This window comes from Erythrolamprus reginae, unplaced genomic scaffold (assembly GCF_031021105.1).
Source record: "Erythrolamprus reginae isolate rEryReg1 unplaced genomic scaffold, rEryReg1.hap1 H_1, whole genome shotgun sequence".
In the NCBI taxonomy this organism is placed as follows: domain Eukaryota; kingdom Metazoa; phylum Chordata; class Lepidosauria; order Squamata; family Dipsadidae; genus Erythrolamprus; species Erythrolamprus reginae.
The window spans coordinates 385,987-410,269 of record NW_027248462.1 but is presented as its reverse complement, the minus strand read 5'-3'; the positions used below and the strand labels follow the sequence as shown (position 1 = coordinate 410,269).

The following is a 24,283-nucleotide window of genomic DNA, read 5'->3' as shown; positions in this document are numbered from 1 at the left end:
GTATATCCAACATATGGAGTAGCCTATTGTCTTTCAGTATTATCAAGAAAGCAGAGGTTGAGATGAAGGAATTGCTCTTGTGTGAGTAAATATAAAGCAATTCCCTTCCATTTTTGCCACCAGGACTTTGGTGTAACTTTAAAGATCAGGGATACAAGTCATTCCCACACTCCATAATCAAGCTAAAGTAAATCAAAATGGTTTTTTTCCACCTGCAAAGCATGCATTTCTCTTTATGCACACTTGCACATGAGAAACATTTGATGATAATCCATGCTATATTATCTTAACATGTGTTTACTGAACTTTACATTTGATACTGCCCTGAAAATACTGTTTAATTCAGTTACATCATTTCTTTCATGAGAGATGTCTCCCCTTAGAAGGTGACCTAGGAGTTTTGGCTATCTTTCAAAAACTTTCAGGTCAGCTTCCAGGGGAGGAATCTCTTACAAAAGAAAACAAGAAAATAAATTAAACAGCATTTTGGGGCAGTATAAAATATAAAGCCCAGTGTCTATATTTTAAGACAATAAAGTAATTTAGGCTAAAATGCATATATAATCTTCAAGGTAAACAGTATTCAGAATATCGTAAAAATGTTGCGTCCTACCTTGGTGACTTTACGAATTGTGGACTTCCTTTCTGGGAATTGAAATCCACAAGTCTTAAAGTTGCCAAGGTTGGATACCCCAGTCCTATAGCTTTCATTAATAATCTACTGCTGGTGGTTAGCCTTACTTTACCTCATACTCAATAAATCTGGTGGCATCTTCTAAGACCATATCTTCTCTCTTTGGTGGGGTGTCACGAGTGGCCAATGCCAAGCAACGGAGAGTATCCCGTCCTGTGCCCCATTCCTTGATGACTCCCAATATGTGGTCCCTAACATTGGCAGTGAGGGGAACTCGTGTGGTGCCCACACGGACATAGTTGCAACGATCAATCACACCCTCGGGAGCACCCTATGAAGATACAACAAAAGTAAGCATTGTCACTTGTGGAGAAAGTAGATAGAACAGAAAGCAATGTGACTACCATATTTTTCAGAGTATAAAATGCACCTTTTTCTCCCAAAAAGAGGCTAAAAATTTGGTTGTGTCTTATACTCTGAATGTAGCTTTTTTCTAAGCTTTTTTTTTTCAGCCCGAATTAGCTGCTAACAATTTTCCCAGCTCTTACCTTGCAGCAGTGCAGGGCTACCAAAATTTTTACTACCACACTGTGGGTGTGGCTTATGCAGGATGCTCTGCATTTTCTTTCAACGTCTTTCAGTGCAAATTGGGTGCTCTGGGGTAGAGCTCCATTTTCGCTACCCCAATCCCTCCCCTCTCCCCTGTCCAAGCAGTAGCCTTGGAAAGATGCCTTGCAGGATCTTTCATTGTTTCTCTCTGCAAAGTCCTAAGTCTTTGCAGACTTTTTTAACATTGCTCTAACTTGCTTCGATAATAATGATAATGATAATGATAATTATATTGATAATGATAATGATAATGATAATAACAACTTTGAAACGCCATTAAACTGATTGTTGTTAAGTCAAAGGTTACCTTTGGAAAAGTCAACTAGAAAAAAATTAATTGGAATAGAGACAGAGAGTGAATTCCTATTTCCCCTTGTGGGTCACTGAGACAGGCCACAGAGAAGAGTACTACCAACCTTGATAAACATTTTGTTACCAACAGCAGCCCTGGAAGCTTTGGCTGGAGAACAATAAACAGACATAGACTTCCTGTCGCGAGAGAACTCCAGGGTGAATTCCTTCTTCATGAGTTGCTTGATTACCTGAGCAAATGCAAAGCAGAGAGAGAAAACGAGAGTTAAACCTTACTTGGCTTCACAAAGAATGAGATGAATCCAAACAATTGAATGAGATGAATCCAAACAATTGATCCTCCAAATATACTTTCCGATATTAGCCAAAGGCGGAGGCAGAGGTGGGTTCAGGCCGGTTCACCCGAACCAGTAGTGTCCGGCTGGTGATGTCACACTGACATCACAGATCAGTGTCGCCATCTTTTTTTTTTAAATTGTTTGAATTTTGTTTAAATTTTGTTTATATATTTTTTTGTTCTGAGCATGCACAAAAGCTGAGTTTCCAGCACTGTGCATGCGGTCACCATCTTGTTTACAGCTTTTTTTTCAAAATTATTTTGTTTTTTTGCTTCTGTGCATGTGCGTGGGTGCTTGACACATGTATAACCACGAGGCACAGCTATGTGGCATGGGAGGAAGCAAAGCGGCAGCAAGGTAAGTTAGAACCAACCCTGCTCAGAGGGCATGGCCATCTCTGGAAAGTATGTAATGTGAGAATAATCATCTTTTTTGAGCTTCAGAAGAGACTCAAATTCACCTGGAGAAGGCCATCAGAAGATAGCTCTTAAGACTGCAAGAAAACAAATGTTTCAGTACCACAACAAGCAAAACAGACTATTTAATTGATTATCAGCTTCCAGATGATGCTACGTACATTTATAGCGGCTAAAATAACAAAAGGCCAGTGGTATTAATTAAGCCACCAATAATTTGGAATAATTTGGAATTGTAAAGCACCCAAAATTATTGGGTGAGGTGGATGGCTGTAGAGAATTAATTAATTAATTAATTCATCCACTACAAGGCAGAATTGGCAAATTGCAAAAAAGTGGGGGAGAAATTATACTTGGATGAGTTATATCTCCAGAGAATCAACTCCCTTTTTTGCCCCACAACAAGCTCCTAACACAAACACATTTCTACTGTTGCGTGCTTCACTGAACAGTGCCTCTGCATTCCAAACCTGTTCCACAGTAGACTGTGGGAGGATCTTGAGAACCTCAATATAGACAATGAACATTGTGGCATGAAAACACATTGCATGAAATTTACAGTAGAGGTGGACATGGCACCACTCAGGGACCAAGCACTGAGGACTTTATATGGTGGAATCTGGCATTACGTTACAGGAGGAAGGAGTGAAGACAATTGAATCATTGGTATGAAAAAAGAAATTGGAGAAGTAATCCTCCCTAAATCTTTACTGTATTTATCTGAGAGTAATACAGAGTGTGTTATAATCTGGCAAGGTTCTCTCTATACACAAACAACAAAGAAACTACTTTGAAAAGTTAATCATGGCAGTCTTGGTTCCCTGTGGCTGGCACTCTAATGGAAGTCAGTTCCTGGAAGAAACATATACTTACTGAGTTGCAGGCATTGGCACGGTCCACCTTGCTGAGATTTCGTACATCTGTGTTGAAGACATTCATCTTTTCAACCAAGCAGGTAAGGGCAGTTTCAGTGGCCTCACCAACCTTCTCATATACACCTTTTGACTGGGAGAGGGAAGAATCAGAGATATAATTTAGGCGTACCAAACTGTCATCATGAAAGGCTGAAGAAAACAGGGTTGAGAAGAGAGAGTATTCAGACTCGCAATAATCTATTACTGTGACTATATAATAAAAGAAATTAGTATTCAAAATTTCGGTTTTCTAGTCCCGTCTACCTCAAAAGGACTGATTCTTATCATTCTTAAGGCTGTTCTGAAGGCTTATAACTAGTCTCTGATATTGTTGCTGTTGTTTGTGTCTTCAAATTAGTCTTTACTCTAGGCAACTACTGTATATGGATAAATCCAGGCAGTTATTTGGGGACTTTTTCAGAAGTGATTTCCAGTTGTCTTTTTAAAAGACTGGCTCCAAGTCACCCATGTGGCTTTGTATCTAAGGTAGGAATATAATTCCTGCTTTCTACACAACTACCTTTAAGCAATTCACCAAACTAGGTCTTTGTGTTAATTGCCTAAAATAATGACCACTGGTACATTTGGCATGATTTTATCAGCCCTTTGAAAAAAGAAAGCCGTAGTAATGAATTTTGTAAGTCCGTTGCCTTTGACATCTGACACATCTCCAGAAATGCAAAAAAGAAGAAGGAAGTTTGGACTTCCTTTTATTCCAGGCATCTCTACATTTAAGGTTTAACTGTCATTTTCTTAGCTCCAATGAACCTGCCAACTCTAATTTGGAGAAGGAAATTGGAGAATTTTGTCTAGTACTACATACAATTCCTCTGGATGCCAGGTCAAAATTTGTACATTGCCTTTTAGGAGTTTTTAGACTCTAAATAATTTTTTGTTTTAATTTCACCTTTTTTATTTCTGGTTTTATTAGTTTAATGAAGAATTACTCAGTTTTATTTTGCAGGTTTTGGTGAAAGGGACCAAATATATTACTTAATAACATTTGGTGAGAAGTGGCTGATGAAGCCAGAAAAGAACTCACCTCATTGAAATCCAGCGAAGAATCATTGCAAAGAGCACAAATCGTAGCCAATTCAACGAGACCATCGTATTGTCCAGTTTTCACTTGTTTGTCATTCTTAAATCTGCAAATGCAAAAAAAACCCAAATTTAAATGTATTTGTTTTATTTATATAGCCCATTATATGGCCACCCATCTCACACAAAAAAAAATGATTTTGGCAGCATACAACAAAGAGACATACCGTAACTGCTGGTGGAAAATCCATTTTAGTTAGGCAGTGCAATAGTACTACAGAAACCATGTTTCAAGTATTACAAAGCCCATCCTGTGTGGCTCTCACCACCCACATCACTGTATTTTGCACCCACTGAAGCTTCTGGATACTCTTCAAGGGCAGCCCCATGTAGAGTGCATTATAATACTCCAAATGGAAGGTGACTATGGCATGAGTGACAGTGAGCAGAGCCCTCCTCCCAAATCCAGGAACAGGCTCAACTGGCACATAATAGAAACCTGTGCAAAGGCCCCCTAGCCATGAATGCCACCTACTTTTTAATCAGGACACCAGATTATGCACAGGGTCTATCTGGGATAGTGCACCCTATCTAGATAGCATAGTTCTGGAACTGACAGGACCCTAAAGTCAAAGCCACTCAGTCTTGCCAGAATTCAGCTGAACCTGAGGCTTCCCATTCCTATAGCTTCCGGGCACTGAGATAGGATGTCCACGACATTGCTTAATTCAGCAGTGGCCAAAATATGTAATTGGAATGAGCATAGATTGTTTCTGCGAATGATGGGGGAAGCAAAACAACTAAGGAATGAGAGCACCTGGAATTTCTGCAAGAATAAATACCATATAAAGGCAGAAAATGATTTATTTAGTTTTGATCTAGTATTTTGTGTGAAACTAACCATTATAATTTCAAACCACAATAACCTATAAATTATGTGTTGGTAAGTCCAATCATTTCAAACTAAGAAAATCATTCTTGAAACAAAACATTATTTAGCATAATGTAAAAACCAAAGTATTGGCTTTGGCTATCAGGTTTAAAATTTGAGTCGATTGAGAAAGGCGGCATAGAAGTCGAATGAATGAATGAATGAATGAATGAATGAATGAATGAATGAATAAATAGGCTTTGTTTAGAATTCATATTTATACTTACACTTCTCCTTCAGGGGCATAGGTGGACCCAGTGATACTGAATTCATTCAAGGCACAATAATCTCCCTCTATTTTGTCCACAACAAACATCTAAAGAGTCGAAGGAAGGAAGGAAGGGAAGGGAAGGGAAGGGGGAGGGAAGGAGGGAAGGAAGCAGATTTCAATAAGAATGAAAATGAGATGGCCAAAAGAGATTCTAGATGAGAAAAATGCTGGCATCCATCCTCAGCTCACCTTGCAAACCGACATTTGGTTGGTAGTCAAGGTGCCAGTTTTGTCGGAACAGATGACGGAGGTGCAGCCCAAGGTCTCCACTGAGGGCAGGCTTCTGACAATGGCGTTTTTCTTGGCCATACGGCGTGTCCCCAGAGCTAGACAGGTCGTGATGACAGCGGGAAGGCCTGAGGAGGAAGAAAAAGAAGGAGCAAAAAGATAAGCTTGGGGAAATTCATGTCATGTTCAAACAAATTCAGTCAGATGACCCTTTTTGGCCCTTACTACCAAGGGTGGGTTCTAACTAATCTCCCTGTTGGTTCGCTTCCTCCTGTGCCACATGCCCATGCCTCGTGGACGCACACACACAAAGTGCACATGCAAATGTGCAGTGGCAAAAAATCCAAAAAATAAATTTAAAAAAAGATGGTGGTCCCCACAGAGTGGCACTGACAGAACCGGTTCCGTGATGTCATTGTGACATCGCCAGTGGTTCACTACTGGTTTGGGCAAACCGGTCCAATCCCAAAGTAGCCCACCTTGTTTACTATCCACAATTATACTTCTTTTTCAGAGAAACTTACATTATTAGATTCCAGTTTGTGACAAAGAATGCTAAGGCTTTAATGGGAAATATAACAGTGTGTCATCATAGCCCAATAGTATATGAAATACTTCAGATCTGAACAGTCCTTAAAATTTCAGAGTGACAACATTGTTGTAAAAAAAGTGGGGAAAGGGTATTAATTCTATTCTCTGTATTGAAAGGCCAAGAGGTACAACATTACTGTAGTCAGATTATCAGAAAACCTAGCTTTGACTGTGATTTTAAGAAACACCCTCCTCTCCATCAGTTTCCCAAAATGGCTGCCAGGGTAGTTAGAACAAACCAAAGTACCAGAAAGCAAATCTGCAAAATAATTGTAACTCCTTTCACCTCTAGGATGCTCTTTGCTACCTTGCTTCATTTGGCTTTTCTACTAGTAGTCCCTGACTTGCGACCACAAGCAAGCCCAAAATTTTTGTTGCTAAGGTAAAATTTGTAAAACAGTGTTTATCGCTTAGCTTAGCTTAGCATCATCAGGCATGGGGGAATTGAAATTTCCCTTCCCCCTAGGCTTACAGAATTTATACATGGTATGCTTGTATGTATGAGTGGTTATTTAAATTGGGGTTTTTAAGATTATTTTTAATATTAGATTTGTTTACATTGTCTTTTTATATTGTTGTTAGCCGCCCCGAGTCTTCGGAGAGGGGCGGCATACAAATCTAATAAATAAATAAATAAATAAATTAGAGTAGAGGAGGATTTTTTTTTCAAAAAGCCAACATGCAACAATGAGAGTTTGCATAAAGTGTCACAGATAACTTAAGACTTTGCAAGAGTATGGGTTAATATCTAAAGGGCTGGACTCCAACTCCTTCATATGCTTTCCAGAGTTCAGTGCACTCTATGTTCAGTGCAGACGAAAATGAAAGCACAAAAATATGATGGCAGCAAAAGCTATTTAAAAAAGAAAAAAAATTGCTGCCATTCATTAAGCCCGGACAGATAATTGTGGAAACCTGGAATGGCCTCAACTGACCTTCTGGGATGGCAGCCACAGCGAGGGCAACAGCAATCTTGAAGTAGTAGATGGCGCCGCGGATCCAGGAGCCACCATGTATGGGGTCGTTGAAATGCCCAATGTTGATGAGCCAGACAGCCACACAGATGAGGGAGATGACTTTGGACAGCTGCTCACCAAACTCATCCAGTTTCTGCTGTAATGGCGTCTTCTCTTGCTCTGTGGCCGCCATTTCATCGCGGATCTTACCAATTTCAGTGCTCACACCAGTGGCGATGACAATACCAACAGCTTTGCCGGCACCAATATTGGTACCCTGGAGTGAATTTGAAGATGAAACAGAATAGGAACAAGATAGATTAAATTCCACAAAGGAAAGTGGTATTCACTATAAAAAAGGTGGACAAAACTAAGTTATTTTAGATAAAGAAGGCTATAAATATGGCTATGTACAATCTTGCACATAGCAAGATTGTACATAGAGAAAATCCAAGGTCTCCAGACCTTATGGCATTAAAGAACATGTATCTGCTACATCTATAGCATGTTCATTATCTATCTGCAAATAATAATAATACGGTAATGATGATGACGATGATGATGGCTGGAACTATTGTTAAGGACAAGAGTCTCCAACCCCTGGTCTGTGGATCTGCACCAGGCCGGGTATGCCAGAAACTAGAAGTTGCCAGAAGTTTTGGAAATTATTGAAATTACTGCTGTTAGGGATCACATCAGCCACAAAATCCCCATTCCCTCACCCCTTCCAAGAACCATGTGCACATCTTCTAGGGTGAAGTTTTAGCATACTTCTATATTCTTAATGAAGAAACAAAAATATTGCAAATAACAGCATATTTCTTTAAAATGTGTGGATTTAGCTCTTGAAAAAGATAAAAGGGAAAAAAAGGAAAAACCTCTGCAGGTTCAGGTACAGCAGAGATTATTGAGTCATTGGAGGGCCTGAAGGACAAATCATCTTGGATAAAATCTTTCTATGTGGTTATTCAGAGGTCAGTACTGACTGATGGCATATAGTCAACAATTTGATCACCTTATACTTGCCATGCCTTCCTAGTTGTATTTGACTTGCAATCATATTCAAATTTTTGGCTATACCATATCACACTTTCTGACAGTCATATATTATTAATAGGTAGCATAAAATTATGGAATTTATAAGCTTGTAATTTTCTCCCAATCTCCCCAGTTACCTATAGGTGAAATAAAAGTGCAATGATCAGTCAATTTGCACTGTTGCTTGAGGGAGCAGTGGAAAGCAATGATGTCACCTTATTGCCCCAAAAGTGCTTTTTCAAAAGCAGCCGGACTTCTTCAATTTTTTCCCCTGAAGTTGCTTTGCTTCTTGTTCAAGAAATTTATTCAGCTCTGAGATGAATAAGCTTCTTAGATGAGAAGCAAAATGTTTTCGGGGGGGAAAACAGAGTCCTTTTGCCTTTTGAAAAAGCACTTTTGGGGCAACCAATGATGACTGAGTATCTCCACAGGCATTAAACTGTTCCTTTATCCCACTGTTTAACCAAATAAAGACAATTGGAATATGGTGTTTAATGTCCAGTTAGTATCCCTGCCATGTACTATTTGGATCAGGGACAAAAAAAATGCATCAGGAGAATTTACATCTTCAGCCCTGTCAATAATACTCACAGAAAACAGCATGTTCTTCTTGTCCTGATTTACAGCCCGGGGATCTGGGACAGGTTCGGTATGTTTGATCACAGAGACAGATTCACCTGGGTGGAGATATAAAGGGTCAGACCACTTGCTTCGTACAGAACAGGATCGGGATGGTCTAAATGCAAGCATTTAGACATTGTATAGATCTGTGTTTCTCAGTCTTGGGTACTTTAAGTTGTATGGACTTCAATTTCAGAATTCCTCAGCCAGCAAGCTGGCTAGTGAATTCTGGGATTTGAAGTCTACATATCTTTAATTAGCCTAAGGTGAACAACACCAGCATAGACATACCCCAATCTACCTATATCAATGATTTTCCAAGGCACATTTTCCCAACCATAGATTTATTATCTATAGAGTTTATGATCTCTATATGGACCTATCCTTCCCCTTTACAAAGGGGTTTAAAATATAGGTTCTCCTCCAGGTCTTTGCTGAGTGGCTGAGATTTAAAAATATCGTCTCTCATTTGTTTTACTTTCCTCCCCATTATCTTATGGGCAGAATTACTGTTACTGTGTTTATATGACTTCCTTACCTGTCAGAATAGACTGGTCCACACGCAGAGTAGTGGATTTGATGGAAATGATGCGGATATCAGCTGGAACTTTATCACCAACTGGGGAACAAAAAAAGAATAACCTCCAGTTTTAGCTATAGAACAGTCACTATTATTTGTTGTAAAAAAAAAATAAAGCAACTGCTATTGACTATAAGCTAAGCCAGTGATGGTGAACCTATGGCACGGGTGCCACAGGTGGCACATGGAGCCATATCTGTCGGCACACGAGCCATTGCCCTAGCTCAGCTCCAACGTGCATGTGTGCACCAAACAGCTGATTTTGCACGGAGGCTTGCACAGAAGCTCTGGGAGGGCATTTTCGACTTCCGGAGGGCCTCCACGGAGATGGGGGAGGGCATTTTTGCCTTCCCTAGGCTCCAGGAAATCCTCTGGAGCCTGGGGAGGGTGAAATATTGGCTTACGGGGCCCACCAGAAGTTGGGAAACGGGCTGTTTTTGGCCTCCAGAGAGCCTTGGGGTGGTGGGTAGAGGAGGAAATTTTAGCCCTCCCCAGGCATTGAATTATGGGTGTGGGGATTTGCACAGGAGCAATCACGTGTGTACACGCACTTTTGGCACTCAAGGGGAAAAAGGTTCACCATCACTGAGCTAAGCCATGGCTAAGCAAACCACATTTTCTGAATTTATACAATTTTCTGGGCTAGCATAACTTAAGCGGGTCAAATAAAAATCTAATGGTGGCATAGACACAATATACTAAACTTGGGTTAATTTTAACCTTAGGTTGCTCCTTCAGATTTAGCCTCTTGTTAAAAACTCAATCCATTTAGTTAATTTATAAATAGGTATACTATGCAAACTCAGAAAAAAGGTTAATTCCTTAACCAGGTTTTGTATATACTGTAGTATATATCCAATCATTGGATCACAAAGCAACCCTATTGAGTTTGCACAACAAATTGATTTCAACCTATTTGTGTATTATGTGAACCCATCCACAACCATCACAATCGCCTGGACTAACAGATGTCCAGTAGATGTTTCAGTCATGCCGCTCACTTCATGATGTCATTTTAGAAATGCCATAATTTGTGTCAGTCATATTATCATGAAAATGGTCTATAGCAGGGGTGTCAATCTCACAATGATACATCATCATCATCATGTGACATATCACAACTTTTTTTCCCTTAACTAAAATGGGAGTAGGTGTGACCAGTGCATGACGCATCAGACACACAGGCCGCGAGTTTGACATCCCTGGCCTATAGTTTCCAAAGTGTGACAACTGTAGGCATGTGATGTAAGTTGCTCAACCTACAGGTGCTTGCAAGATAACTTCCTTCTCTCAAAACTAGATAAGGAAGTTGTACAAGGTTTCCTTCCACTGTGAACCAAGGTATTGACAGCTCTTCCCGTAGGCAAAACAAAGAGTTTGTCTCAGGTCATAATGTATTCAGTTCCTTTCTGTCAAAGAAGGAGGTTTATTCCAGGCTACATGTCTACTTTAGTAGGCAACTGTCCTCAGATGAAATTCAATTTCCAATCCAGATGGTTTCTAAGGCATGCAAGCTACCTTATCTTCTGCTTCAGACAGCAGAATGTCTTGGGTCAGAAAGGCTAGTGATCCATTGACCCAAGTTCTATATTAAGGAATGAAAAGTGATGGCGTCCACTGGAGGGCAGTAAAAGACAGTGACAAATCACTGGACAGGAGGCCAGCGAACAACTTTGTTAACCGGGATCATCACAATGTGTTTTTTTACAGTGTTTCTCAAACTGTTCAGCTTTAAAATATGCAGACTCAGCTCCCTGAATTTCCCAATCAGCAATTCTATGAGTTAAAGTCCACATATCTTAAAATTGTTAAGGTTGAGAAACATTAGTCTAAAGACAAAGAACATTATTTGTACAGAACTGAAGGTAGTTTGAATGACAACAATTTCTCACTGGGCTCAAATTCTGAAGCAGGAACTTCAGTGGATGAAATGTCCCATATATATTAAATCTCTCTCCTACACCGCTACAATTAAAAAATAAATATACTATATTTATATATAGTATAGTACTACTATATACCACTATATATACCACTACTACTTATGGCAGAAACAACATGCAACCAATTGAAGCAACTGAAATTAGAAGAGTACAAATGTCCATCTGCATTTGTGTAAATCTCTCCCATTTAGCACTTAAATATAGTTTTTGAGGTTTAATTCCTGTGGTGATAAAATTCCTCAATTGAGGAAAAATGAAATTTCTCCTTGTTCAATCAGAAATTATTCTGGGATTCTCCAGTTCCCTTGACCCCATTCCCCTTCAGGATGTTCCCTGGTTTTCTTTTTTTTTTAATGAAGTCATTCGCCCACAGTTAGTTCAGGTGGGCTTCCTCTGCCTCTCACCTTTACTATTCTCCTCAGAGAATCTCTCCTAGCAAAGCCATTTAACAAATACAAGCCTATGCCACACTAAAGCCATTTATGAGACTCTGCCTATTACCTGTTCATACCTACTGCATTTATTAAACTAATAAATATTGCTCAGAAAGAAATGCAGAGGAAAAACTTCAAAAATCCTTATTCTCCTCAGAAGTTGATGATAGTCAAGAGTATGCTTTGGACATGTCAGGATTGAAGAATATAAGATGCAGATGGGGTGGAGGTGTTTTGGGGGTATTTTGCCCTGCTTCTAAGGTAGCCAGAGGCAGTATCCCAATGTGGGTTTCTCCTTTGCCTGTCCCCCTTTCATCTAACAAGGCACAGTAACCCTAGATGTCCCCATGCACCCCGGCTCGCTTTTCCACCAGCGCATTAAGTGTCTTTCTCTCTCTCTCTCTCTCTCTCTCTCTCTCTCTCTCTCTCTCTCTCTCTCTCTCTCTCTCTCTCTCTCTCTCTCCCTCCTTGCCTGCCTCATCACATTCCCGAGGCACCACCAGCTGCCTGCCAGTGTCCATACAAGGCGAAGCTGGTTGCTGGGCACTACCCATTGCTCCATTGCCTTCTCTTCTTCAAGGAGATGGAGAGGTCATGGCTTCCCTAGGCAGGGAAGGGAACTCAATACCAGGCCAGTCTAGGAGAAAGGTGGCAACAACTATGTTCCTATATCCCCCAAAGTGATGCTAAAGTTGCTTGGCCAGTAAAATTTAAAAGAAAAGGAAAGAAAGAAAGAAAGAAAGAAAGAAAGAAAGAAAGAAAGAAAGAAAGAAAGTAAACTATTCAGAGTTATCAATGAGCTCCAGAGGCTCCTCAGAATTACCTCTTTGTTAAATTATTTCCTGCAGACATTCAAGGACTTTGACTTAACACACTCTCTTTGCCTCTATGGTAATACATATATATTATTTACCAATATTGAATTGCCTCCTAATGTATACGTTGTGATGCCCAGTTAGCAGAGGCCAAATGCACATGGGTTTGACTATAAATCCAGTAAGTTTAAGAAGAAATTTTAGGGAAATGAATCCACTCCTTACGCAATTTTCGTAAGACACAAGAACATTGTGTCCTTCCTTGGCATTCGGTCACTGAGGCACATGAAAGAAGGTGATAAAATCATGAATGACAGTTGGGCCAGACAAGAGCTATTCAGTGTCCAAATTAAGAACGGGGCATCTATGTATAGAAAGTTACCCCTTTAGAGTAATTAGCATTAGAAATCAAAATAGGGAAATTTTGTCACCTTCAAACCCTGCTTGTGAGATTCCTTAGGATAGCTGGGTGGTAGCTGCTAGAGCTAGGGCACTGGGCAAGGTGAATCTGACAATGCCACCAAATCTTCTGACACTGAGATTTATTGATCAAAATATATATTAGGATTTTTTTTAATAAGCACATTTTTAAGAATGTGGGAATCAACATTAAAAAAGCATGACCAAAGAACTGGGCTTTCAGGATTAAAAAAAGATTGAGATGTGGAAAGATTGAGAGCTTCTAGTCCTGTATTCTCTGTTAGAAGGAAACATTTATCTAAAAGTTTTTGGAAGCTGATTTCAATGACAAAATGTTTTGCACATCCACATGCATACATGCATTATTTTATTGATATTTGAGCTGGAGATTTAATTTCCTGTTGGATTCTTAATTCTCCAGCCAAATTGATGTGAGATAGGATAGGATGGAGAGACAGAGGTCCTATTTTAAAGGGAATGATCCAAATAAAAGGGCTATAGTTTCTAAAATGAGAGGAGAGGGGCTTGTTGTGGCCTATCAACTGTTAGCAACCAGCCTATTGCATTTTCAGTTGAAACGATAAGACGTCTTGTGTTCAACTTAAATTAACAAATCCTTTCAAAATTTACACTTAAATCTATAGACACAAAAGAGCAATTTTCCATTCACACTTTGTCCAATTTGCTACACATAAGTGAATTTTATGTAAGTCTGCCGTCTTTTTGGGGGGGGGGGGGGTGTTGCAGTGTTTCTCTTTTCTAGGCACCCAGAAGTAGTAACCACTCTCTTTAGTGGTCTCCTGATCTCCTTAGTGTGAATGTGTGACAAAAGGGAAAGCAAGAAAGAGGTTCTCCATCACATGGATGTGTGGATGGGTGGATGGATGGATGGATGGATGGGTGGGTGGGTGGGTGGATGGATGGGTGGGTGGGTGGGTGGCTGTCCTTTATATTTCGGAAACACTTGTGCAACTGGCCCCAAGAGTAAATGATCTCCGAATTAAATTAATTTAGAAAGAAGGAGGGAATGAACTGGCTGTTGGCCCAGCTATGAGGGCAGCTGTTGTCCAGTAAGTGCAGCTGAAGGGGATTCCTTAGGGCTCTACTTTCACTGCTCCCCCTCCAGCCCTCACTCTCCATGGGGACTGTCTGTTCCCAAAACATCCCTCTCGCCTCTATTCCAGGGTCAAAACAGGGCAAGCTCAAGAAGTAAACAAGCTCCATGATGGAGGGGCCTTGTTCAGATTCTGCTGAAGCAAGCATCTGCACAACTTCCTATGGATTTGAGACTGAAGAAAAAACACTATATAATCCAAACAAAACTAGCTACTCTTCTCCTGACTTGTGGGGAATGGCTGCCCCAGTGTGACCCAATAGGGTACCCCCTGGAGTGGCAGGGAAAATGAGGAGAAGGAGGTCCCACATCTGGATTGAGATTCTCGGCCTTGCACAAAATGGAGCCTGGCAAGAGCAGACTTCTAACTGTATAGGCAGTCAGGAAAAGAAAACACTGACTTTAAATGAGGTTTGCAGCAATATATTGTCACAGAGTGGGAGGGGAAACCCAGAATGGGTAGTCCTTAATACAATTTCTAACAGGAAGCATTTACAGTAGAAATAGACATTGTCAGAATGTTTCTACTTCACATACTGGAAATTCAAAACAAGGCCAGTTCCTTCCTTTAATTCATTCATGGTTGATTAATTTGACAAATTCTGAAATTTCCCTGAGAGAATTATATCTCAATTTAACCTTTTCTACTGTAATAGAAGCATTCTTGCCTCCACTGAGGGCATTTTCCTGGGGCTAAGTTAAACTGCTCCTTACCATCCTTAACAACAAAAGTAAACCAGCACAAAATTGCTGCTCAATACTGCCAAGCCTCCATCCGCCTAAACCGCCTGTTTCAAGTCTCTGTGGTCACTGAAGTTCATCACAAAAGTTATGGATAACAAAGCTGGATTTGACTTACCTAGAGGCTAACTTTCAATGGCATTAGAATAAGAGTTTGCTATTTCAATGACAGTATAGCTAACCATTACTTAAGCCTGTCTTGTGCATTGGGGACAAAATGGTGGCCATATCATCAAGTAACAGCAAATAAAAGATATAATCAGGATGTCTTGTGTCCTAGTTAGGTATCAATAGAAATGACGTTTATTTCTTTCATCACACGGAGAATAATGTCTTCTTTGCCACATATTGCAACCATAATTCCCCTGCTTATCTAAGAATGGGATGATCCCTGCTCAATGCTAAATATCTTTGCAACTCAATTTAATAAAATAATGCTTCTTTATCACTATTCAGTCTTTGGCCCAAACCTGTTCAAGTTGAGGCAACCTGTGTAATCAATATAATACAGAAATGCTATGTAAATGTTGACAAGAGCTTCAGCTTAACAAACTCTGAAGCATTTTTGAATCCTCAGGTAGGGACCAGAGGCAGAAATCTTGGCAACTGCTCTTTAAAGAGGGGCATAGCTGCAGATGATTGTTACTAGAGAATCATACTATCCTTATCCTTACTCCCAACCCCAAAACCTTTAACCTCTACAATTGACCTCTCCCCCTTTCTAAGAAGTTTGTAAGGGGCGTGCATAAACACACCATCGTGCCTACTGTCCCTGTCCTAATGTTCTATTGTCTTCTATCATTACTTTTTATCATTACCTATCTATGTTTATTTGTACGTTCTATAATTGTTTGACAAATAAATAAATAAATAAATAAAATCTGGAGAATATATATCCTCTAAAAAAGAAAGCAGTAGAGAATACTGGGCTATCCCTTCGACTTGACCCGACTTGACCCGAGTTTGCGGAGAGGGGTGGCATATAAATCCAATAAATCTAATCTAATCTATCAAGGAGTAGGTATTGGGGTGAGAGGAGAATACTATCTTCTAAAGCAGTAGCTCCAGAAATATCTAAGCATTTTGAATGTCACTGCTAGTGGTATCTGTCATCTTCAGTCGCCTCGTTTCTAATAGCTTAAGTTGGGAGCTTGAGCTTCTTAGGGATTTAAAGATTATGGAAGAGAACTTGTGGTATCTAAACTGACTCTGGTACTCACTCTATGTTTAGTCTCCTTCACCCTGGGGAATCCCCATGACCTTTAATGCTTCTCCCCTCCTGCCCCCTCCCCCGGGCACTTACCTGCTACCTCTGCAATGTCGCCAGGGACTATGTCTCTGGCCTTTATTCTCTGTACCGCCTTCCTGTCAGATCGATAGACCTTGCCCATTTCAGGTTCATACTCCTTTAGGGCCTCAATGGCATTCTCAGCATTTCGTTCCTGCAAGGAGAAGGGCCCCACTCAGAGTTAAAATGCCCTCTTGCTTCCAATTACCGCTAGGGCCTCTTCAGCGGAGGAAAATGGCATTCCTTTTCCCCCGGTGCAAGAAAACCTTAAGCCTTGATATTTTGACACCCTGAAATTTGCTGAAAGCACTTTCATGCTCTCAGAGATTTACTAGGTTAGAGTACAAAGTTTCCTCTTGGTATCAAATAATATTCATAAGGTACATCTGAAGAATATATACATATATATATATATATATATATATTTTCTTATGTCGGATCACCCTGGTATATTTAAGGAACGTCACAGCTCCTTAAATATACCAGGGTGATCCGACATAAGAAAAACATATACCCCCTCCCTGGTACAGAGCTGGAAGGATTCAGATCTGATAGCTCTAACTGCTAGTTCTCTGCTTTACAATGCAGAAGTTCACCAGATCGAATCCCAGTAAAAAAAGGGTGTGGCTAGCTGATGAGGCCTAATAAGGCCGAAATGGGACCATCCTAGTCTCCCTTAATTTTAAAATTCCAGCTAAAAAAAACATTTAACATATATATATATATATATATATATATATATATATATATATATATATATATATATATATATTAAGTCACATTGTAGTGCATCTAGAGCATCACGGAAATACCTTCACCTACTAAAGAGGACTTCGCACCTTACATTAAATCGCAATATGCTTGGCTTGGCTTGGCTCTGGTTTGATGTGGCTTGTGACCGTGCCCATTATGCTTTAAAGTTGGCAACTTTAAGATGTCCTTGTGACTTGAAGTCCACCATCTCTTAAAGTTGCCAAGTTTGAAAAAAGTACTGCTTTAAAGCATGGTTGGCTTGCTTATTTATTGTGTTTATCAACCACCTTTCATTCATTCATGAATCCAAAGAGGCATGTACAGGACTCGCTTCTAAATTTTCCCACAGAATAACCTCCTGGGGTGGGTTGGTTAATGTAGTCCATAGGGACCTTCTGTAGTTGACTGGAAGGCTAGATTCTCCTGATGCCTGTGCAACACCTGAATTAACCCCTAGGGATCTGGCTCTGAAGGGGCAAAAGGGATTTGAGGTTTATTATATTTTTTTTACCCATTAGTCACTTGCAATGGCAGAAGTGCCTTTCCCTGGACCCGCGGTTTCCTGGGTTTTTCCTATGCAATTCCAGAAAAAGAGGCGTTTTATTTAAAGGCAGCTGACAGATACATGTTGCATTCACACATGCTTCAAATCACCTTTTCCGTTGAAGTCTGGATTACCTCACGCACCTGAATCCACCAAACCACAATGCAACAAAACATGGTTAGTTTGTTTACCTGCCATACTCCAACAATGGCGTTGGCAATCAGGATCAATAGGATGACAAATGGTTCCACAAATGCGGTGACAGTCTCTTCACCCTCTTCAAACCATGCCAGCACCTGTAAAGGGAAAAAAACCCCACAGATAGTTGTAGAGGGGAGGAGAGATATGGTGCTTGTTCATTTTCCAGTCAGAAATCCTAAATCCCAGCCCCACCTCTCTTTTCTCCTTCTGAAATCCCATTTACTTTTTAATTCTCCTTGAACATGCCATCTGAAAACAGCTGAAGCCAGTCTGCATTTTGCATTGGCACAAAAATGAAGCGCATCTGTCAATCTCCCTGAAACCTGATAGCACCAGCAAAAAGAGCTCTGTCCTGTTGCTCTGTGTGTGCGTGTATGCGTGTGCGTGTGTGTGCTCATGCACAAACACATGGATGCTGCACAATTCTGCAGGCAGGGGCAAGTGTGTAACTGTATGCACAGCTTGACATGTAAAAGGAAGGTATGTGTTGCACACAATTGCAAGGAAGCATCTGTACAAGGTTTCACACTTCCCCCTGCTGGTGAGAGTTGTGTCTGATGGGGTTTCTATTACAGAAACAGTGTGGCAAAAATATATACCTCATGCTGTTTGATATACTTGGTGGGATGCATAATTGTAAGAAGGATATATAGTTGATTAACAGTACAAATGTGCTTTGTAATGCTTGATTGTTATCTCCAAAGTTCTTTCTTTTTGTTTGCAAGTCCAAATTCAACACTTAAAATTCAAAACAAGACTGCCTCTTACTGTCTTCATTGCTGCCCTAAAAATTAGAAACGCTATGAATGTTTCCAGACTAGTTTCTATTTAATGAAGCTTCAGGAGTGAAAAAGCCTGACAGACAGTGGAAAAGAGATAACACTAAAGACACGTTCTTTCATCAACTGCAGAAGAAATAAGTGTAGATGCATGCCAAAGAGAAAATGTATCTTGTTTAGGGCCAGCCCAGAAGCATGTTTGCAATTGTCTTCTAATATAGAATAATTCAAGCAAACTACAGAAACCATGGTGAGGACAGGGCTATTTCCAATGTGCTCTTAATTTTATTTATACTGCCTGTACTGTTTTTCAACGATAATAACAATCCCTAAGCAGATTGTTCTTTCCTATGTTCAGAGGGCCGATAATACTTGTATCCTACAGAGCTCCATAGGAGAAAGAAAATAAGGAAATGGAAGGAACAATTTTGTTGACTGGCTTCTTTTTGGTCAAGGGAAGGCCAATATTCCTGGGCTGTCTGAGGATGAAATGTTGAACCACAGCTACATGAGAACAAGTCTGTAAATTATGACCTTTTCTGAGACCTCCTGTTGCCGAGCTGGGCCATGTGCTCTTGAAAGATCTAGTATCACAATCTGAGGAGGTTGCATCTCAAGTGTCAAGAAACTGGGCAGAAGCACAGCAGGCTCTGGGTGCTGAAATAAGGAAAATCTCAACTTCTTGTGCTTGGGTTTGCTATATTTTAGGAATGGCAGGGAGTTTATGGTTTCTATGAACCTGAGAGCATTTATGCCTATTTAGGAATGTACAGGTCAGGTATATTCTTTTTCTAGACTGAGTCAATGTATTCAATATAGTAGAAGTACACTTATAATTTAAACTATGAGATAGCCAAATTGAGTTTTTTGATCAAAAAAAGCACAATGTCTATATGTATTGCTACCTGGAAATCGCTATGGACTCTTGGCACAAACGAAGAAAAATTAGCTTATGATTGTGGTTTTGATGATTAAAGTGAATCGATTATAGAAAGAAGGTCACATTGTAATCATAGACTAATATGTAAATTTATAATTTACTTATAACTGCTATAAAGGAGCCACTTCTTTGCATGTTCTTTCATTCTTTTCTCTTTTTTCCCTTTTTTGTATTTTTAGGGTTTTTTAAAAAATTATTTCTTTTTCCCCACCTTTAAAAATGTTTATGTTAATGGGTAATAGTTTTTGGTTTACATTAGTTTTAATCTCCTTTTTAAAACTTTTTAAAATAAAATTGTGTATTTAAAAAAGGAGGTGGAAACAATGCACATTCAGAAGACAAACTGCCCGTATTGTTTTCTGAGATTTTGCTCAGAAAGAAATGGTTTTGTGAAATATTTGAAAATGGCCAAATAAAACATGGCGCTTGCTTTCAAGTATGAAGGTGCCAAAATAGATTGATGTGCAGATAAGTTAGCTCAATTTGCTTTCTGAGTTGTTACACAAAAGGAAGTCGAATTTTATTTTCATAAAAAGAATGTCCTGATTGAATTAAACATCTACAAGCACCCCAAATGTTAAAAAATAATTGATGAGGAAAAGCACATTGAAGATGCTCAGATGCAAAATTTTCATGTACATGTATTACCTACTTTGCTAATGAAAATAATTCCATCTCTGTGTCCTGACTCAAATTAAGGCTTCATTAGTCCCTACCCTTGAGGTGAAAGGGCATTATGAAATATGGCATTGCAGTTATTTCTGAAGACTAAACCCTCTGGTCCTGTGACCAACCTGTGACCACGGAGAGGGGCGGCATACAAATCCAATAAATAAATAAACCCAGCTGGATCCTACAAAATTATCCTGATATCCATGTATATTTCCTTAATTTGAGAGTTATTTTTCCCCACCCACCTAATTCACCAATTTGTTGACACTGATTACCAATAGAAGGTAATATCTATAGCTCAAAGATGAACTACAGAGTTTTTAAAGTGCTTTTTAAGCTTGGTGGTTTGCTTGTAGACGTTTCATTACCTAATGAGGCAACATCCTCAGTTAGTGTGAGTGTGGGGTTTGCTCCATTTATATAGAGTAGCTTACCCATACCAGTTATAAACAGGGAGCAAACCTCACATTCACTCTCATTGATGATGTTGCCTTGTTGAGTAATTAAATGTCTACAAGCAAACCGACAAGCTCAAAGAGCATTAAGAACTCCACTCATTACTAAACCATCTAAAATCAGTCCAATAACTGCAACTCCGTTCTTTCCATTCCAATGTAGTGGAGGTTGGTGTGTCCCTAACACAGGGTGGCATCACCAGAGAGCGTGTTTGCATTAATCATTTGCCCACAGAACAGCTTCTTTCCCATTCTAGCCCCCAAATGGTTGCCTTTCCTCTTGACCCCTATGTGGATTTCCCAAGTTTTCTCAGATACTAGGCCATGGTCACTTACGAAAGAGATGCAGGCTGCGAGCAGGAGAATTCGCACAAGCAAGTCTTCAAATTGTTCCACCACCAGCTCCCATATAGTTTTGCCTGATAAGCAAGAAATGTATGAAAGGCACAAAAGACACAGAGACTGCAGAGATGGGGTGGGGGAAATCAGCCTGCCCAACCCCCAGTCAAGAAAGCAGTGGGTTGCAAAGAAAAGGATAGTGGGCTACACATATCTATGATAGATTTTTCAACAATTCCAGCCATTATACTTGGGTTCTTTTATGCAAGCTATGTGTTAAGAGAAACTCCATAGCAACTATTAACTGGGAGAAGTGGCAATGTATAGAACCATTTTCCCCCTGTCTTTTCCCAATTGATCTGTCTCCCAAAAAGAGATATTTGTTTCATCCATAAATATTGGAGATTTTTTAACCTCCCAGTTAGCAAGCAGCCTCCATTACTTGGCCAACAACATTTCAAAGAACTAAGCTATCTTTTATCCCAGCTATGCCTCTTAGAAGCTTGGAATTAGTTGTAAGGGCCAAGAAAGGGGAAATGGATGTGGGGTGATACTTGACAGATCAGAACATGGATCTGAATTGAACAACACATAGTTTGGTAGAGACCGAATTTAGCATCTGATTGATCAAAGAAAGAGCTCTATGCCTATAGATCATGATGAAATGTGGTGAAAATTATTGGAACAAACCACATGGCAATTGACAGGTTAAGATGGGATCTTATTTCTAAATAGAAAATTTGAGGCCTCATCTGTACACCCAATAGCCACTGAAGGGAGTGTCATTGTGTATAGGAGTCAAATGGGCCATACTAATTCAAGGTCGAGGGATTTTTCCTTCCTAACACTTATGCACAATCTTTTTTAGGACTCACCTTCTTCAGCTGGGAGTTCTGGGGTTCGCAGACAACATATTGAGAGAGGAAAAGAAAGGAAAAAGAGAGAAAGAAAAGCCGGTTAGGATTATTGCTAGCATGACTGTTGCTGATTGGCAATAGACCAGAGTGATGGTTAAACTATTTTAGATTTAACATGGAAGTTGGTTCTTCCCATGGAGTTTAAGGTTAATTTTCAATGTCATAATTTGACAGTTAGAATGAAAGAGTTATATAATCATGCTTAGGTTTATTGAGGAATTATGAGTTGGCTATGGACACCCCTGCAGAAATGAGTAAACTTTTTAATAACTTCAATTTATAAACCACAGGCCTAAGTGATTGCAAAATTGGTTTGAGCATAGGAAATTCTTGGAGGTAGGGCTTTCACAAGGAGACAGGAAGGAACAGACTGGGATCATTTACAGCAGTTACAAACTCATGTGTGTCCCACAAAATAGCACAATCAAACATTTCAAACCCCCTCTGATCAAAACTTTGTTATAATCCCATTGAGGAATCTGGAATTTTTGACCTTACCCCATGTATTTGAAGAACATTATAAAATTAGGAAATCAGACTGTCCTCTCAATCATCCACATCTTTGGCAGCATGATGTGCCCACTCTCCACAAAACAAGCTTCTCCATAGCCACCCATTCACACAGCACCACAACCAACCAACAATTGCATTTTGTTCCTCAAAGACATCACAAATCTACTCAGCATCTAACTAGTTTGCTTCACTGGCCGTGTAATATCAGTTCTTCTCTTTTGTTTCAACCACCCGGCTGCTCCTACAAGTTGCCCATCAGCAATTTTGATATCTCATTCATACCAAAGGGAATTTACTGAGTTATTCTTAGCAAAGCAGCAGCAGCTGCCCTATCTCCAGCATGACTATCTCCCCACCCCACCCCACCACAACTTTGCAAATAGTCCATTTTCCCTCTTGGGCTTTGCTTCTACCTTCGTTCTTATTCCCTGTCCAACTTTAGACTCTGCTAGAACATCTCTTATCACCTCCATCCTACTTTTCAATAATTATGTGACCACCTTTTTTTAATAATAGCTGATTATACTTCTTTCACCTCTACTTATTGCTTCTGTCCTTCCTCACATTTTAGAATCCATGCCCATCATTGTGTATCTCTGGATGGATTGCTTTCTTTGCCTCTCCTATCTATGCTGCTCTGCACATCCTTTCATCTCTCTGGCTCTCCATTTCCCCTGCCTTCGTGCATCCTGGCCCCTGGCCAAGTGGGTACCAAAAGGGCTATTATTTTAGAAAGCACTCACCGTTGGGTCCATATTTTTCCATACTCCTCTTCACCTGATCAGGAGAGAGGCCTGTATGCTCACTTACTCCAAAGTAAGCCAGGCATTCTTCTCCTGTTTTGGCATGGGCGTTTTCCATTTTTGCCCTACCGCACCTGTCCCTTTGTTGTGTTTAAAGCTGCTTCCCACTTCTTCCGGCTTGGCCTGCTTCTGCTGTTCCCTTTCCGTATGTTTAATGGAGTGTCACTCGTGCCCCCGTGGAGTTCCTCCTCTTTCTCAGCAGACCATGGTCCTTTGGAGCACTGTATCCAACGATGGAGGGAAAGCCCGGTGATGACCCGTCCTTGCACAGAAGCCTTCGCCAAACTTTGAGGCTGGCACACGTCCTTATGAGGCAGCCTGGGGACCAGATCCTTGGACATTCTCTGTGGGCCCTCATTGGGTGGCCGGTGCTGACATCACTTCATCCACCAACTCACATATGGCCTTCTGCGGACAGAAAGTATTTTTGCTGACTTGAAGGGAGAAGCCAGGAGGATGGTTGGCTTAGGATAGGGGGAGGAGGAGAGAGGAGGCTGAGTGTCCACAGGCCCATGTGTCACTCAAATGCTTGCCTGTTCCTTTCAAGAGATCTCACCCTAGCCTCCCCCTCCTGCCTCCTACAGATTTAGGGTTTATTTCTGTCACTTGTCGTTTGTAATGAAGATACACAGAGAAGTGGGCTGCCCTCATTCCCGTATATGCAACTAAATCAGTCTTTTAAGCCTTGTCTCTCTCATTTGCATTGACTTTAAATATTATTTAATAATTCTCACTTGTGCATTTACATATGTGTCATAGGTGTAGAATTTTAGAATTTCCTCCCTCTTTTTTTCACTGTTAAATTTTTCTTTGTTGGACCTCTCATCCTTCTCTCCCACTTGGCAATCTCTGACAGCAACCAAACAGATGACCAAAAGAGATTCACAAGCTGAAGAGGTCCTGTCACTTGTCTTTGATATCTGCTACTAGCTCTAAGCGTGATTTTTGCACTTCTAGTTATCATGGTTTATGGCCACAATTTCATGACCAATTGTTGCTTTTATAAGCTCCTTAATGTACATTCTATTGCAATTTCCTGCAGCAACCAACTCTTTGGTGCTTTTTTTTTATTATTTATTGTACAAAAGTTTAATATACTTATTTTACTTTAAAAACAAACATGGGTTCTATTTAT

At 40.1% G+C, this 24,283-nt stretch overlaps 1 protein-coding gene across 1 annotated transcript in view; it reads right to left on the bottom strand.

Moving 5' to 3' along the window:
- LOC139155270 (sarcoplasmic/endoplasmic reticulum calcium ATPase 1-like) overlaps positions 1–23,556 on the bottom strand; it is a 34,690-nt gene extending 11,134 nt beyond the window's left edge. Inside the window, exons 1-14 of the mRNA XM_070730391.1 lie at positions 23,089–23,556; positions 21,791–21,808; positions 20,913–20,995; positions 17,721–17,825; positions 16,248–16,386; positions 9,436–9,516; positions 8,868–8,953; positions 7,218–7,515; positions 5,653–5,819; positions 5,420–5,508; positions 4,266–4,368; positions 3,183–3,314; positions 1,660–1,785; positions 747–965 (exon numbers count right to left, since the gene is read on the bottom strand). Coding sequence (XP_070586492.1) covers positions 747–965; positions 1,660–1,785; positions 3,183–3,314; positions 4,266–4,368; positions 5,420–5,508; positions 5,653–5,819; positions 7,218–7,515; positions 8,868–8,953; positions 9,436–9,516; positions 16,248–16,386; positions 17,721–17,825; positions 20,913–20,995; positions 21,791–21,808; positions 23,089–23,206 — 1,764 coding nt within the window. The 5' untranslated portion in view covers positions 23,207–23,556. The remainder of the gene's footprint in view (positions 1–746; positions 966–1,659; positions 1,786–3,182; positions 3,315–4,265; positions 4,369–5,419; positions 5,509–5,652; positions 5,820–7,217; positions 7,516–8,867; positions 8,954–9,435; positions 9,517–16,247; positions 16,387–17,720; positions 17,826–20,912; positions 20,996–21,790; positions 21,809–23,088) is intronic.
- Between the last annotated feature and the right edge of the window lie 727 nt (positions 23,557–24,283).